The sequence below is a fragment of the Buteo buteo genome, chromosome 12 (assembly GCF_964188355.1).
Source record: "Buteo buteo chromosome 12, bButBut1.hap1.1, whole genome shotgun sequence".
NCBI classification, from domain to species: domain Eukaryota; kingdom Metazoa; phylum Chordata; class Aves; order Accipitriformes; family Accipitridae; genus Buteo; species Buteo buteo.
In genome coordinates, this window is record NC_134182.1 from 29,561,597 (window position 1) to 29,580,072 (window position 18,476).

Here is an 18,476-nt window from a genome sequence, read left to right on the forward strand (position 1 = left end):
TCCATATATCTTTAAGGCATGATCTAGTAGTGTTAACAGCTTGATTTAGTCATTAACAAGAAACTGCAAAAAGACAAGCAAACTGCCACAGATGACAACATACAGTTTGGCAGCTGGTGGGAGAGGAACAGCTGTGTCATCATATTTAAGGTGAGAGCCTGAGGCAAAGGAAACCTGAGTCCTTCAGAGGCAGGTGAGCAGCACCTGGGAGTTGTTGCTGTTGATTTATTTAGCTTGGTGCTGGGCCCCACTGCACCTGGGATAAGCTATTCCTAGACATACACACTCTGCATGTGCAATATAGTTTTCTGAGAAGAGGGATTTTGAATAATGCTTGAAAATATTCCTTTCCCCAACATTTCTGGTAATGCAAACAGTGAATGAGCAGGTGAAGGTCTGTGTCTCAGGGAAATTTAGGGAAGCATGAACTATACAAGGACTTGGATAAAAGCTTGTTTAAAGCCAATAGCTCAAGTGAAGGGACCTTTTAACTGAAAGGCTAAGAAGAAACTAAAAAAGCTGTTAATCATGCTTTGCAGCAAAACTGTAGATTAGATTATCAGGGATTTGATTCCAGTTCACAGACTTTTACAGGACTTTCAGCCCAGAAAGAAGAGAGGAAGGTAGATGTTTGCTCTTTGTGTACAGGTTCCTCAGTGTGGACCAGCTTAGTGGGCAGCGGAGGTTGTCTCTAAAAGCCAGCAGGATTCCCTCATAGAGAGAAAATAATATTTTTCTGCATTACTTAGGTGAAATTGCCCTCTCCTTTTCTTAGAGTAGGTGGCTGATGGGAGCATGCTTCCATACTGCACCCTGCCCTCTCAGTTTTACTGGCTGCTCTCATACATGCTCTGAGGCCAGATGTTGTAGACAGATTCTTGCAGATCTTTCTTACTCTCTCCCTTGTCTGCTCGTCTTATCCTCTGCATTTCTGCAGGTGATGTAATGATAGGGGCAGGACAGGCAACAAGACAGCCTGCCTCATCTGCAAGTGCATCTGTTTACATACTCATCATCTGGCCTATATTGAGTTTTTTTATTCATGGAAGTGAAAAGTATTCTTTTTTATTCTGCTCTTCACCGACTTTACTTACTCATTTTACAACTGTCCAACACAGTTACACTCAAGACTCTGATCCTTCTAGAGATGTAATGCCTTCAAACCAGAAAGCACTGTCAGCATATTGCTAAATTCCAGCTTTCCAAAAAATGGTAGAGTTAGTGAGGGCTTAGCTCCCTTGAAGAGAATGGAGACTTGAAAACTAAACAGAATATAGTCCCTCCTTAATGCACTCACTGGTACCTACCTATAATGCTACCAAATTAACTCAGCCTGGAGCATAGCTAGAGATAGAGCTTGGTAGGTCTCAATTCTTATCAGTCTGCTTATTTTAGACAAGCCCAGTGCTGGTCTGAGCTCACATAGTCTCTAGTTTCTGTAACCATGTGGATAATGGAAATGTATTTCACACAGGTCAATAAGATACAGATATTCTATCAATTTTTGTTAGAATTTTCTTACATTTTAGAGGTGAAAAACAGTGAGGCTTGGACGGGAAAAAAAACTATTTCAAATCTTTTGCTGGGACCTAGTGATTCTCTGGGATCAGATAGGATCATCAAATAGTGTTTGTTCTTTCTGGAGAAATTAAGGAGGCCCAGCAACCTACCATTTCCCTTGCCCTGTTATTCTGGGAGAATCCTCTCTTTTGGATACAGTGCATCAGTTACATCTAGCCACACTAACTGCCCTGTTAATTTTTGTTTCTTATAGAAGTACTCTTCTTCTTTGTGCTACAGGGAATAAAATTAAATTAGTTTAATCAGCAACTAATCATTCCAGCAGCAGCTGAACAGTCTCTCATGTGTTCCCAGCTCTAAGTAATCTAAAATCTGTCCTTTGCTTTTATGTAGGTACTGACTCATTCCATATTGCTGAGTCTTCCAGCAGCAAATGAAGAATATGTATCTGTTCCTCCTTTCCATTTTATATTTGCTTTTGAAAGCCACTGGCACCAAAGAGGTTATATTTGGTCATAATAATTTCACAGAATATCAAGTGGGCAACATGAACCTGATTCTCTCTGTCCCACATGGTGGGTAAACGGAACCGAAAGACATCCCTGATTGAGAGGCTGCCTGTTGGGATGCAAAGACATCCTCTTGTATTTTCTCTCATGAGTGTCCTTCTGGAAGTATTCAAAATTATAAGAAATGCAAAGTGTCTACCAGCCAAGACAGGTATAGTATAGAGGTGGCTCAGGCTCTTGCTGAAGATATCAACAAAATTACTGATGGCTTCTTCCTACATATGATTACAAACCACCTGCAGATGTTCAAGATGGATGCTAACAGAATAAGCCTCCTTTGGAATTCCCCAAGCAGAACAGGCCTGGGAGGAGTATACGGGATTTTTGACCACTGCAGAGTCACAGATGACAGGGGGCGTGATTCTGGATATCCATGGACAAGCACATCCTGAATGGTTGATAGAAATAGGTTACACACTTTCAAAAACTTCCCTTAACTCGGGCGTCTTTTCTGCATGGTGTTCCTCAATTAGCCATCTAGCCAGTCAGCTAGTCAATGTGCCTTCTGAGACTTTGGTTGCAGGGAACAGAAGTTTGGGTAAATATATTGAAGAACAAAGTGACAGTTACGTTTGTGTGCCTTCTCCATCCAATCCTAGCCCAAATAATGGGAGCTATTATAGTGGTGGATACATAATAAAGACTTTTGGTTCCCGTAGTTCTGGCACTGTTGATGCCATTCAGCTTGAACTACACCAGTGGGTGAGGGCAGCTGAAGAATGTCCCAGTAAAGCACTAGCAAGGGCTGTAATGAAATTCTGGCAAACTAACTACTGCAGCCAGCACAACCATGAATTTCTGCCATGCTGAAGGAGGCTGCCTTGTTAAGATACCTTTCCATAATACAGTAATGATCTGGAACAACAGAACAACTAATACACCTGGAACATTTAAGCCTGCAATATAATTGTGGATGCTGGTGGCAAGAAACTAATCTGCAAAGTAATAGAGAGACATCGACACAGAGAAAATCTACAGCTAAGACCAACAAGTCCATTAACACACAGTGTTGTACTAGATCCAGCATTGAAAAGACTGCTTGAAGATGAATGGGTATATTTGGAAGTATCACTTGCCTGGTATGCTTTTCTGTGCTTAATTTCTTTCCAGTAGCATCCTCTGTTCTCTAGCACAGAATAAACAACTGTTCTTCTTCAAATGAATTCTGTGCAGTGCAGTGCCTTAGTAATTATCTGTTCAAAGAAATGAAGCTTCTCCACTTTTCTTGTGACACTTAAGAAAGATAATTGGATAATACCATTGTGTAAAATGTTTGGGGCCAGAACCAGTTTCCATTTGGTGTTTATAAAACTCTAGGAGTTGGAAATCTTCAAATAAACAGTAATGCTGAGCAATGGCATGCAGCCTGAACTACTTCAGGTTTTGTTAATTTAATGAACTATGAAAAAAAAGACTGAGAGCATTATAGCACTGTAATTTTGTCACAGTTTAAATAGCATAACCGTAAGGTAGTAACTGGATGGAAGGCTGCTAAAGGTAACACATACATATCATGTATTTTTGACAGTTCTCCTTGCAGCATGGTTCCCTGCTGAGAGCTGGTTCATTGATTTCATTCAGCATAGGATTAAACACTTGATTGTTACTTGGAATAGTATTACATTATGGATGGGCTCTTCTGCACAGTGGAGAATACAGTGGCATGAATAGACATGCATAAAAATCAGCTCTTGGAAAACATGGGCAATTAATAAGAAAAACCAAAGGGAGCAAGCAGCAAGACTGCAAAGAGTAAAATTCAAAAATTAAGAACCTATGAAATCCTTGCAGTGCTAAAGGTTTGGTAAAAAGAAAAGAATGAGTAAATAGTTCTGAGGAAGTAAATAGTCAGTTAATGAACTGAAATGGGATATCAGCATCTTGCAACCACATTAAAATACTTTAGTTCTAACTATAAATAGGGACAATGCCAATGAGAAAATCTTACATAATTATAAAACATAATACATAAGAGCATCAAAAGAAATGGGTAAGGAGCTCTCTGAACCTGAACCATTCATTTTTAATAATCTTTGAAGACTAGGCAATTTTCAGGTAACTGGAAGAAAGCTGAAGTAGCTGTCTTTCAAAGGCAAATAGGACTCAGGAAACTGCAGGGGGGTTACCTTTCATATGCTAACTGCTAAATCATGGGGTGGATGAAGGGAACATGGTGGGTTGACCATGGCAGACACTAAATGCCCACGCAGTTGCTTGCTTACTTCTTCCAGTGGGATGGGGGAGAGATTTGGAAGAGTAAAAGCAAGAAAACTCGAGATAAAGACATTTTAATTGGTGAAGCAAAGCTGCATGTGCAAGCAAAGCAAAATAAGGAATTCATCCACTACTTCCCATCAGCAGGCAGATGTTTAGCCACTTCCTGGGAAGCAGGGCCTCAGGAGGCATAATGGTTACTTGGGAAGACTAACACCATGACCATGAACATCTTGCTTTCCTCCTCCTTTCCAGGAGCCAAGCGGGACGTTATATGGTATGGAATATCTCAGTTCAGGTCAGCTGTCCTGGCTGTGTCCCCTCCCAGGTTCTTGTGCACCCCCAGGCTACTCGCTGAGGGTGGGGAAAAAACCACCTTGATGTTGTGCAGGCATTGCTCAGCAACAGCCGAAACACTGGTGTGTTACCAACGTTGTTTCAGTCTCAAATCCAGAACACAGCACCATACAGGCTGCTATGAAGAAAATTAGGTTCATCCCAGCCAGACCCAGTACAGTTGATCATAATATTTTTAAATATACTCCCACAAGATATTTTACTGAAAAAAAAAAGCAGTATTACCCCAAAATCCATCATAGCCCTATAACAAGTTGAAGACAGGTAAATCATTGCAAGTCATTGTATATTCAGCTCATCAGAAGACAGACTTTCCAAGAAGGCCAGCAGATCAAACACCATTTATTACCAGTAATATAGAAAACCCACTATTTTCCCCAAAATAGTAGGTAATAATGGCACTAGTTACATGCATTATCCTAAGTACTCACTAAGGTGACACACTTGGCAAGGATTTGTATCTTTAATCAGACAAAGGATGATATTCTGTGACCTGTGTCATGTTGTGATGCTGTCTTGGAATGCTGAAATGCCAGGAAGGATTCAGAGAATCATGACAGATAATTGACTGAATATGAGCTCAGCATGCACTCTTCTGGCTTAGAGGATGGACCTGCTCTTCAAAAGCATAAACAAGGAACTAACAGGCAGAAACAGCAGGGCATATTAACTCTTTGTTGTGTGTCTGATGTTTATAAGATTGTGTGTATAAAATGGAATTCTGAGGCAGACATTTAAAAAAAAGATAACCACTGTGATGGGAAGACATAAAAAGGCTACAGAAGTCTGCCTTGTAGTGAGAGACTCACGAAGCTCAAATTACAGTTAACTGTAATTATCAAGAGTAATTGGAAGGCTGATAGAACCCGGGTAAAGGAGAACACTGTTTGTGTTTTGCTTCTGCCTTCAAAACAGCTCACAGAGCGTGAGGTGTAATTTCTCTGTATCATACTCCGCTGAGTTTTTGTTTCATAGGGGCTTTTGGGGTGGACCAGAACCAGAGGGCCTGGGGAGCATCTGCAGGGATACTGGAGCCAGACCTGTACAGAATGTATTGGAGCTGACAGGGCTTGTTAGTTCTGAGCAAGTGCCATGTTAGTGTAACACACTGCTTCCAGACCTGAGCTGGCTCCTGAAGCTGCAGTGTGCTGCGCCTCAGCTAAAATGCCCAACCTGCTCCTTACTCTCAGCTCAGACAAGTTGACTGGATCATGGAGAGCAGATGCTGACTTCTTTGATTAAGAATAATCATCTCTGGAAAGGATTTTTGATGGCTGATGAAGCTTAATCTGACAGAAAAAAGGCAGCATAATATCCAATATATGAAAGTCCAAACTGGACAAATTTGGAGCAGAGATGATACCTGTGGTTTTGACATGGAGAATAACTGGCAACAAATGTACGTTAAGAACCCTAGGATGCTCCCTTCAACTGGAAACCAAAATAGTAACACAAACAGGCATCTGGCTACAGAAGATAATCATGATGGTTTGTCTGCCTTGTGCCACCGAGAAGGTTAGACTGGATGATACAGCCAATTCCTTTGGCACTAAAATTCATACATCTTTCTGTCAGAGTGTAAACCAAATTTTATCCATTCCTGATTATTGAAGTTCCCACTTCATCTTCCCTAAGGAAGCAGCTGTCTAATCTGAGATCTCAGGCAAGAGTGTTTTCTTTTACATAATGTATACTACACTGGTCCTGGTTAAGATCTTTGTCTCAGGGCTATAATGAATTCTTAGACATTGAATGGGTTATCCACTGATTTCAACAGGAATGATTTTTACATAAACGCAAGATCCCTTCCCCTTTTGCCAGGTGCTTTCCCAAGCAGAAGGGCAGCTCATTACGCAGCACAGGATGAAAGATGCTGTTCAATACAATACCATTATTACCTGTGCTAGTTAAAGGTTTGGATTTCCTGTTTAGATGAAAATATAGAAAAAAGCATAAGAAGAACAAAGCTTTCTGCCATTACTGTGCCACAGAGGAAGGGACAAACCTATGTATTGGTTTCTTAAATATTGGTGAGGAGATCAGTTTCCAACATTTGCCAGTTTTCTTTAGTGCTATCCAAAGGTTCAGTTTTAGATTAAGGGTTCAGGAGCCAATCATAAACATAGGGAAGACGTTAAGTAGGTCTTAGGACATTAGTTTAAGACTTTCAGCTAACACAAAATCCACCAGAAAGACATTGTTACTAGCCTCTCATTAAGTAAACAGCCACTGGCAACTGCTGAAAAGGAGTATGATTTCTGATCACCCTAAAATATGCTGAGTAACTTTTACAAATTTTGGTCTTGTTTACAACAGTTCAGTGTAAGGAGTTCATAATGAATAACAATAATAATAAAATAATGCTATTATACTTTCACCTTCATTACACCCTGAATCATACATTGACCTTCCTTTAAACACATCTACCATGCCCTAGGCTTGGTTTGTACTATATAATAAAAATGATGAAACTAATTGGGGTGAACTGAGTTGACCTATAGTGTTTTTTACTATTTTAAATCTGCATAGCTAAGACTTAAATTGGTGCAGCAAGAGATCAGGATTTTGCCCATAAACCTGAACTGACAGGCAGTAAATTGATCAGAAAAACTAATTTAAAAAAATCTTATCTAAACAGATTTTCCCTACTGTGACATGTTAGTGTATTTCTGAAACAAAGTAGCATAAACCAGAAGGCAACTGAGCTACTGAATATGAATTCTTTGGGTTATATGGCCATTTCATTCTGTTAATAGTTCTGGTCAAGGCATCTTCTGAACAAAAATATTGGCACTAAAAGGTATTAGAATGATAATTCTGAAGACTTGTTTGCATAGCATTGACAAAAAAATTGCAAGGAGCTTTGCTTCTTTTTTGCTTTTTCTGTTTCTGTAATTATGTTTAATTAATATAAAGTTAGCTCAGCTGAAAATAGTGCAGAGTTAAAGATGGCATGTTCTATGATGCTGTGACCTAAATGCAGGTATCTTTAAATAGGGTTGTTTCTCTTTTGAACCTAGTTCTCAATCTTCCTTCTGTCTTATCTCCACATGATTAACAAGGAAATCTAAATGTTTCTGGAAGAGGACGTTTAACTAGGATACTGTGGCATATGTGTGCTACCTATGGAACATCCCATCAACTCTTTGCCTCTCCAAGGACACCAAAGCTCCTGAAACATGAGAGAACAGTTAGAGCAGTACCTCTGGAATAATAATTCTTGTTCTTCAGAGAAGTCTATATGGCTAGCAAAAGAAGAATTTTTGCAGATTTACGGCTCTGAATCTTCAAGGAGTTAATCATAGTAAGGTGCTTTTCCTTCTTAACCATCAAAAAGTGGAGTGAGATGGGCTTTTCTGTGAGTATCTTGTTATAATCATACACCAGCCTTGTTAGAATTTTTTCTCTGCATGAAGGACTGCAATAGAAGTAAAGATTTGATTTCTGTATATTCTACTTAATAATGAAATGGATTTAAATATAATAGGAAAAAACAGAAAACAATTGAAGTAAGGGACCTGCTACTCTACTTTCCTGAAGATGGAGGCTATGTTTATTTGTCTTGACCCTATTCTCCACTGAAACCTGTCTCCATTGACCGTCCGGTGGGACTGCACATCTCAGCTTTGTTCCACTGAAGACCTTTAAAAAATAAATTGCAAAATTTCAAGAACAAATTAATATGTTCAGTTGAACAGACCATTTTGATAGTGTTTTGAAACAGCACAGACAAAAAATTATTTGTTGTGCATGTAGCTCAGAGAAGAAGTCCAATCTCATTTTATTGTAAATCCATTGCAGTGCCATTGGCTTCAGCGTGGTTGCTCCTAACTTGCCAAGGCACAAGACTCTCTGTATTTTGTTTTCTTCTTCTGGAAGAAAACAAAACATAGATTTCCAAGGTACATCAATGGTCAGAAGAACAGCCTATGTGCCAACTATTTGAACATTGTGCTCCCGAGTTTTGTGTTTTCTGAGATACTCTGTAATGCTGCACGCACAAGTATTAAGTCATATATATTTGAATGCAGAGTACCCTATTCATCCCACCTAATTAGCCATCTAGATTTTAGAAGTCTCATCCAAACTAGTTCTCTAAGGTACCCTCCATGGAAAGAGATCAGCACCTCTGCTAGGGGTGATTCTTTCTATCCTATGATAGGTAGGATAGACAAAGCTGTGGACATTCTAGTCTTTCTCCATAGAAGGAACAACCTAGGAAGCCTTGCTAGACAGCTTGCAATAAGTCAAATCAATAGTACCCATAAAGCAGTATTAACTTACAATAGCCAAAGCTTTGTGCAGATAAGAAGCAATAGTTTTGGGGCTGGCTAAAAGAGTGGAATCTAAGCAAAAAGTTAATGACATGAGGTTGAACAGGAGAATTAAATGTCTGGAATACTCACTTTGCGGCATGCTGTCTTCAAATGTTTTCCCAAGCTTGCACCAGAGAATGGAGTTGGATGGGTAGTAATGCAAACCATGTTAGAAAATTAAATTGAGAAGCAGACAGTTAACAATAGAATGTCACGAATACATGATTGTAATAATTTACTAGTGCTAATTGCTTCTGCTGTATGAATGCCACTGCAAAAAGTAGAAAAGAAGACAGCAATGCTTACCTCATATATAGGAAGAGACCCAAATACTGAACCAGCCTCTCTGTTTCCAGACTCAAAACTTTCCAAAGGTTCTCTATGGATCTGACCAAGGGAAGCCAAAATCAGTGCATTACTAGCTGAAGACAAAAGGTAATGAAGACATTACTTCTGTTATTGAATTGCATGGTAACATTCATGTTATCTGAAGAAATGTATATCATTAGTATGTAGAGAGATTATGGTTTATGCACAGGTTTTCTTTGGACCATGTAAAGGCTGCCTGGAACTTTTTTTTAAATTAGGAGCAGATCATTCTTCTGCTACAGAAAATGCATAACCACAAAAATTCCAGATTCCCAAGGGACACAAAGTCAAGACAGTTAACAGCAAAATGCTTTCTACCACCTAAGTTAAAGCTAGTTTTAAACACTTACTTAGTTCTTTCACCAATTAACACCTTGGATAAACTCAATAAAGGAATCATTTTCAGGGGACTTGTCAGGTTTGGTGGATGCATGCTATCAGAGGACAAGGGAAGTCTAGCCAAGGAGTAATGGACTAAGAACTCCCTCCCAGATGATGTCTACATCACAGGGCTGTCAGTCTGGCTATCTTTCTGTTGGGCTTTGCAAATCACAAACACTTCAGCAGCCAGTTGGGAAAGATGCAGGTGAACAAGACGTTTCTACTGTTAACTGTGGAAAGCTTTGAATTTGTGAAAATACCTTGGGTACCTTGACAGTTCATCCACACTCACATGAATCCTGAGACTTACCTAGGTATTATACTTATGAACAGGGCAGGAAATGAAACTGTCTTTATGTGATATGGCTGTGATTTCACCCTAGGAAGCCAATTTATGGTCTTCCGAAAAAGGAAAAAAAAAAAAGTACCTACAGCTTGAAATACTGCAAAGAACTCTTGTTACATCAAATTTGAAAACATGAGTTTAATTTGAAATGGTACATTATACAGAGATTTTCTACTTACATTTTTTCATGGTCTTACTAATACATTACTGAGTGTGCTGCAGGAGCAACAGTTTAAGAGATATCACATCTTCAACAATGTAAATCATTCCTAAAGGAACTTCTTCCACTGTCTGCCTGTCAATTCTAAGCACTACTCATGTGCATTAATTACTAGGCATTACCCATTTCAGAAAGACAGAAGAACTGAATTACGGTGAGCTAGTCATATACTGTAGGTGTTTGCGCAGCCTCTGAATAGCACACCTCTAGTCTATCATGCAAACTGAAGTCCACTGGTTTGTTCTGCTCTAAGGCAAATGATAGGAAATAAAACCTTTTTCTCATCAAAAGTTCAATCAGAAGGGGATTCCAGTGCTATCTTCTGCTATGAGATCTGCAGTGAGTCCTCATGTCAAATGACTAGACAAAACCCAAACCAGAGCCCAACTCTACTGACTTTTCCCACAATGTACTCAACCACTGACTTTGCTACAGTAAATTTCATGTTTTATACCCAGCATCAATATATTTTTCGCACTAACACTGTTCTCTCTGGTTACACAGTGCTGTATCTACAGCTGTTGATCAGCAGGGGACCAATGATGAACTGCTGTTGCTTTGTAGTGCATGCTCCTATGGCACAACAGCAGCTATGTCAGTTTCCCTGGGATTTAAACACAGGCTGCTCTGGAGACTGTGCAGCACCTGTGACTGGTATAACTGTGACTTAAGGGAGCTCACCAACTTGTTCCTGCCTTGGGCTGAGATGACAGAACACCTCAAAACTGCATGCTTGACTACCTTTGCTTAGCAGCAAGTAATGCACTAGCTTCAAACAGTCAAGCACCCAGACGAGATGAGAGCTGATCTTGTATCCTTGGTGTCCCAGTCAGCAAAGACAAGTGAGAAAGAAAGCTGGCAAGACAGGGCAATAAACAGTGGAGAGGTGTGTTCCACTCACCGTGTCATCCTTGTATGATATCCTTGTCACCGTGTGTACCCAAGGTACACAAAGTAGCTGGTCACATGGAGTAATGTTGTCTTTTACTGACTGCTGTTTGGACCTTAGCTGGCTGCATTAAGATATCAGATTGTGGTCCATAGGAGACTGACAGTACCACAAATTTTAGGAGAGGATGTTAAGACTTCATACCCCTCAGTAGCGGTTGACCACTAACCTTTGGGGAAGAATGGTCAGAAAGTGTTAATGAAAGCTTTTTTGGCAAGTGGCCACAGGATTTGTATCTTCTTCCTCTACTACTACAACTGCAAGAGAAGTTTTATCTGTATTAAGGGCTAAACTAGGTAAAGATGGAGGAACTCCACCATTATTCAATTAGAGTTGTAGAAAGTATTCATAATGATATCTAAACTAACTCAGAACTCTCCTGGTTTCTGATTTCATGGGAACCCTGAAAGAACTATTGTGTATAACCAGGGATTCACTGTTGTTCTAGTATTTTCACACTTCCTTCAAGTAAACTTAAGATATTTAGCACTTCTGTTGGAGCATGTGAAAATTCTAGGGTTTTTTAATGCTGTTAAACCAAACAAGTGAATCAGTGTATGCTACTTTCTAAATTGGAATTTGGATGTGTGAAACAATGAGAATGAAAACCAGAGAGGTTTCTTCGATCCTGCTGTTTATGCTTTTTTCTTCTAGCTTGTCCATTGAATGAGAAGGATATGTCTAATGATATATCATTAGTTCATATAGTCTAATGAAGTATGTCTAATTTCTAAATGAGAAATAGAATTGCATTTCCTGTACGTTGCATAGAACAGAAACAAATTTTTCTTATACATTAGCTACCTTTGGAGAAGCCAGAGCTTTGAAAAACTTCAAGTCCTGAATTATGTCCACATGTTTAGGCTTTTTTAAAACTGAAGGTGATCTCGTCAGTGACTTCCACCTGTACATACATGACAGAAAAAATCTGATGGTCCTACCAAAATGGCAATTTTGAATGCAACATTCTTAGCTGGCTCCAAAATAAAATTATTTTGAGGCATAAATTATTCCATATATCTTAAAAATATAATTTGTATTAGGACCTTCATAGGTGTCATGAAGTGCTTCACTAACACTTTGTCAATCCAGATACTGTCTTGTCATCTTTAGAAGGCTGGAAATATTAATATAAAAACCACTAATTACCACAGCTGGGTGCTAACTTGCTGTTTGATAACGGTGTTTCAGCATGTCTATCAGTTCTGACTACAATTCCTGTATGCCACTTTCATAATAATGAAAGTTTCCTCTGTTCATGTATCTGGTTTCCTCCGCTCATATGTCTAGTTTCCAAATTTAGACACAAGAAGAAATGATCTACAGTTTCTGTTAGTGTAGTTAAACACAGTTTCATTTATAATCACAAAAATTAAGTCAGATCACACAAGCTAAGGAATTATAAACTACAGAGAGAAACTGAGACTATTCTTCTATATGGGTCTCTCTACCTGGTGAAATTTTTCAATAGATCACTTGAGCCACTTGTTTAAACTGTAAGCACCTATGCTATTCAGCTGGGTTTGTACCTTTTCAGGCATATGGATATTTGGGGAATATCTGTTAATAACATTTATAACTTGATTTGTTAATTGAAATTCTAAAATATTATCTCAGGGACTTATATAAGTGAATTGTAGTAGCATCATGAAGATAACTGACTTGACCCAAGAGAAGCTTTTGTATCTGTAAAGAACAAAGCCTAGCATCCATAAATAACACAGTCTTTTGGATGAGGGTTGGCTAGCTATCCATTACACTATTTGGTAAAATTAATCCAGAATAATCAAGTTGCTCTTGAGGTGACAGCACACACAGTATATAGAATGTTAAGACTGAAACTTTCTATTGCATGGTGTGTGGCCACCTTTTTTTTCAGTTCTCTGCACCGTTAAGCAGGCTTCTCATTTGCTTCCAATCTGTTCAATTAATGTGTTTTAAATGTATGATAGCCATTCTCCTTTACTGAAATATCTGAGGAGTCCTCAAAGAGTAGTCACAGTTTGACACAGGTGTGTCATTTATGGAAAGTTTCTTTAAGGTTAGCTGGCTTAATTATAGTATCAGTGATTCCAGAGGTTTCAAACTAGCTACTGACTATTCAAAAGGACTACAGGGGTTAGTCCTTCAAACACAGCCAAGCACTTCTCTTTATTAATGACTTACTGTTCTTCAGTGACTTCAGTGGGACTACTCACATTAGTAAGAACTCTATGGAATAATAAGTGTTAGCAGGATACCAATCTAAATGGGGTAACAGTAAAGCACCATAGAGATTTCCCTTGTCCCAGAGTGCTTTGGTTAAAAGGCAGCCTAAGAATGCACATGGTATATGAAAACTTAGCACTAAAGCATGCATGACTTTTTAAGCCCTGAAGTAATTTTTCCCAGATTTGGACTGCTTTGTTACTAAAGGCACCATGCATGTTGCCTCTGAATATTCCTGCTTCAGAGTTTATGTTCATTTGGTAAAACCCACTGGTTAATAAACCAGGGAGGTCCAGGACTAGAAATATGACTTAAGCTAGAGGGCCAAGGCTCTTTGGCTTGACTTGTAACTAACCCACATCCCTTGAGAACTCTACCTAGAAGGAGAGAGGTCCAACACTGCTATTGAACACACATTTATGCCAGTGTCAGAATGTCATGATGAGAGGTATGTGAATCCCAGCAAATTTAAGAAGACCATTTTTTTAACTGAAAGATTAAACTGGATTTATTCTTCCAGAAGGATTTGAGTTGAAACTATTCACATTGAGATTTTTCAATAAATTTTGGGGGATTGCAGAAGTATATCAGCTTGTGGAACTGGAAAGGAAACAGGTTGCTAACCTGAACAGTGTACATAACATACAGACTCTAATTAGGCTAAAATCTGAGAAAATCATCTAGTCATCACTATTACTGAATTCAAATAATGAACATCACCTAATCCTGGCTCTCACCTAGTCATAACAATTAAGAGATTTATCCATGCTGTGTAAAAACATTTTTTAAAAGGATTTTTTCTAAATAACTCATAAAAAATACTAATATTTTCTCTGACCTTCAGGTGAAAGGTGCTTTTTAAGTATATTTTCAGAACTGTTCCCCCAGTCATACATATATGAGATCTTACTTGTCCCTGTCCAGCATGAGAGGATATTCACACTTCTTCTTTTCCATATGCTTGCTTTCCTCTTTAATTGTAGTAGGAAAGCTATTAACATCACAAGGCAAAATCAACCGACTGATATCTGATAATTCCAACTTCCTAGGTTGTCCAAAGTAACCAAGATAGTATCCGTTCATGGCATGCCAGAGCCTACAGACATAGTAGAAGCAGTGCCAAAGGACAGAAAAGAAAAATGGGTACTTTTAGAAACGGAACAAAAGTGAGAAAATATCGGTCTACATTATCAAGTTCTGCAGCACTGTTCTAGAGTTCAGTATGATAGTCTAAAAAAAAATAATCAATGAGACTGAAGTTAATTGTTTATAATGTAAGTAACTTGAGAGTAAAAAAATCTCAGAAGGATGTTGTAAAAACCAGAAAACAAACATACAGTTCATCTTTATGAACCTGAGGAGTAAAGGCACCAATATCCTGAATTGCTCCTACAGTAAGGTGCTGCCATCAGAACAGGATCTACACAAAAATTCCTCATTGATTCTCCCAAAACCCCAAAAGAAACCCCTTCAAATGTACTTGTTAGCCAAGAAGGAATTACAGTTGTCTAGAAAGGATCTTCAGACTGCAGTTGTTTAATTGCTTAAGCATTGGTTAGATGCAATGCTTAGGACCCATGTCAATTTTAAAAGTACTGAAAGCTAAAATAGGATTAGAACAGGAGGTCATTTCTAAAATGATGGGTCCATTACCTATGCATTCAAGGTCACCTTGCTGAAAGAAAATGACAGTCTGCAGAAGGTCTGACTTCCTGAGAAAACTGGAAGTGTTCCATTAAAAAATTAGTTCCTTCAGGTGCAGAAGAGAAAATACAACCAAAGTTGTATTTTATTTAAGTTCTAGCCTATGTACAAGTCCAGCAAGAAGAGGAACTTTGGAGGCAGTTCAACTGATTTGCCATAGCAGTAAGAAATATAATTTTTGTACCTGACTGAACCATCAATAGATGCTGTCACTACCACATTTTTCTCCTCTTCATGAAATAAGTCAACCACTTCAGTAGAGTGTGCCCTCCAGCAGAGCTCCTCCTTTATTTGCTGAGGGAAAAAAGCAACATAACCACATTTCAGGCAGTTCTGTATGCCACCATGGTTGCTAGCTTACTGGATTTATCAGCATGGCTTTCTGAAAATTAAGAGAGGCGAACAAGTAATCCCTCCATGAAACAGCCTGCAAATGGCATACGGTAGAAACACCACTCAGGGGACGTGGATATATTCATTCTTAATGCAGCCTCTTTGAACACAATGGAATAATGCTAGCAGCATTTTACTTATGTTTTTCTTGTTTTTCACAGCATCAAATTATTATTTCAAGTGAAAGACATGACCTTTATGTGCAGGAAACATTTTTAGTCCCTGTAGAGCTCTGAATCCATTTTTCTCTGTCTTATCTTGGTATACTGTTCAAGTTAAGAAAATCTGTCAGATCTTTCCTTACATTTTTATTGTTTTGTGGATCTTCTAAGAATGAGGCAATGCTCCAGCGCATAACATGTCCCTCTGTTTAAGAAAGGAAAAAGCAAAACATCAGTAAATTTCATTAGAGCTACATATTCACTTGTTGCTAAGATATGCTCTTGGTAAACACTGGGCAGAATGAAGCAGAGATTACAGGTCAGTGAAAGTTATTTTAAGGTGAATGTCACTATCTCATTGTCAAACACAGAGCAGAAAATAATGGACTATTCATTAATATGCAAAGAAATATATATACTCTTTGTAAGCAATGTGTCATTAACTGGATAGGTTTGAAATGGAAAGAACGTGAAGTTCATTCTTTAAATGACATGAGCAAAAAATAAGAATCATCTTGTCAAGACAGTTATCTATTGCACAAACTAGGTATGAGAGCTTCCTGGGGATTAAACTGTTTTTCAACCCTGGTAAAATGGACAAAGTTTGATTAATTGCATACATAATGAAAGCTTAATGTTTTACAACCTTTTAGTGCACTCATGTGAAGCTAGAATCAAAGAACCATTTTCCTTATGACCCACAACTGCTCCGTTTCCTGCCTAGGCTCCCTCTTTCCTGATGAAGTTGCCTCTTATCTCTCATTTCTACTACTAGACAGAGCAATTTTTTGTGTAATTCCAACTTTCATACTGGTCACATCTGGTTTCCAGGACTGTACATTTGCAAGTAAGCAAGGAGGCTGACAGAGAAGTTGACCTTTTCCTAACAAGGCAAAATCTGTATTGGGAATAAGAAATCGGTAGTAGCACTGCAGATAAAAGAGAAGGGTGCAGAAAGCATGAAAAGCGAATACACAGTGGCACAAACACAAAACAACAAAGGCAGAGTATCAGATGAATAGGTAATAGGGTGGATACTTTTCCACAGCTAATTAAAATCCTGTTCAGTGCATGCTGCCTTCCTGAAGTCATTTACTGATTTGAATCAATGGGGAGTGGAAACTCCTCTTCATTTTCAGCATCCATGTCAAGCCACTGCTCAGTTTTGAAACAAATGGAAAAAAAAAGACTTGCTCCATCCAACTTCTGACATCCAGCTTCTGAGCATAAGAGCAGGAAGCTGGCAGGAAACAGTTCTAATAAGTATTTTAGAAGAAAAGTGAAACATTAGAGGACAAAAATCTCATATGACAGATGTGGAAGAGGAAAATTGCCAGTGTAATTCTAAAGGTTTGGAGGAGAATCAGACAGCAGATAAACTCTTGGACTTTCTGCCAAATGAAAGCCATATTTGGTGTGAAATTAAAAGTCTAACAATGAGCTGCTAGCACAGACCACAAGTGCTTTCTTTCCTTATATAGCAGCATATGAAGCCATTACTGTGCACTCCATATCAGTGTCCGAATCATGGCTCTTGGTACAGCCACAGCTGCAGGTTTTCATTTAGTTTTATTACCACAGTTGTGAAATTTTTGCTTATTCTTAGCAGTAATCTTTGCCCTTGGTATTAATACAGTAATTCAGATGGAAAGTAGATGCAGGGCTTGTGAATGAAGAAAATTGTAATGTCTTTTATGAAAACAATTCCACTGATAATGCTGTTAACACTAAGCTTTAATCTACCATCCTTTCATACTAGAAAATACCTTTTTCAATTATTTAATTATAGCTTTGATGGAGAAACACTGGCAGCATTTGGACATTCATTTCCACATTTCTGGCACATTTACAGCATGATATTTTGTGGTCCTACAGACTGTCCTAAACAGAATGACCAACATGTTTACTCACCCTTACTGCCTACCAAAAGCATTTTAGTGGAGATGTCTGTACATAGTGCTGTCAGAGGAACCAAAGGATATTTTGAAAATGGCAAAAGTTCTTTCACTAAGTTTCCCTAAAATAAATAAATAAACACATGTTTCTCTTTATAATATCTACATGAAAAAGAAAATAATCAGTGCATCAGAAGTTGAGTGCCATTGATTTGATCTATTCAGCATTATTCAGCTCATATGTATTCAGAAAGCTGCTAAAAAGGTAGTTTCCTAATCTACTGAATGACAAGATAGTTGGGGTGTATTCTTCTGGAATTCTGTCTCTTCTACTTCAAAAGAACAAGCTATTTCACTCTTAAGGCAATTCAGTCTAGCTCTATCTACCCCTGCTTCACCACTTAGCTCTCATTTGCTATGGAATATCATCAGTATGCATCTCATTTGCTACTAAAATGTTGTTTCTTGCTGCAAATGGACCCATGATATCTCCTTCACTAACTTGCTATATTTTTCAAGTAAGCACCAGTAGACTTTCTCCCTTACTGCCTCTTCAAGTTTGGGAGGAGGTGAGGGAGAATGTCTTGCTGATAAGGAGATTCTTGACTGTGTCATCCACGTAATGATGATGAGTCATGTCAGTGATGACACACCATCACCTGAACTTGGAGATTCCTACAGAAATCTAAGCACACTAATATATCATCTGTGAAGACAACAAAATCCAACAAAGCCCATGCCTACTGTACATGGGGACATTAACCATCATGTTCTATTTTCGCATAAAACATCTACAGAGCTATGTCACCATCTTTCTGAAAAATTCTCCCTCCGACTTGCCTTTGCTGTGATTCCTGTTAAAGCCTTACATGG

General features: G+C 38.5%; 1 protein-coding gene across 1 annotated transcript in view; it reads right to left on the reverse strand.

Annotated features, from left to right (window-relative positions):
- Positions 1–8,191: 8,191 nt before the first annotated feature.
- Positions 8,192–18,476, reverse strand: part of WDR64 (WD repeat domain 64) — a 78,386-nt gene continuing 68,101 nt past the window's right edge. Inside the window, exons 22-29 of the mRNA XM_075042045.1 lie at positions 17,620–17,725; positions 15,852–15,913; positions 15,339–15,448; positions 14,361–14,546; positions 12,047–12,146; positions 9,284–9,364; positions 9,068–9,101; positions 8,192–8,303 (exon numbers count right to left, since the gene is read on the reverse strand). Coding sequence (XP_074898146.1) covers positions 8,230–8,303; positions 9,068–9,101; positions 9,284–9,364; positions 12,047–12,146; positions 14,361–14,546; positions 15,339–15,448; positions 15,852–15,913; positions 17,620–17,725 — 753 coding nt within the window. The 3' untranslated portion in view covers positions 8,192–8,229. The remainder of the gene's footprint in view (positions 8,304–9,067; positions 9,102–9,283; positions 9,365–12,046; positions 12,147–14,360; positions 14,547–15,338; positions 15,449–15,851; positions 15,914–17,619; positions 17,726–18,476) is intronic.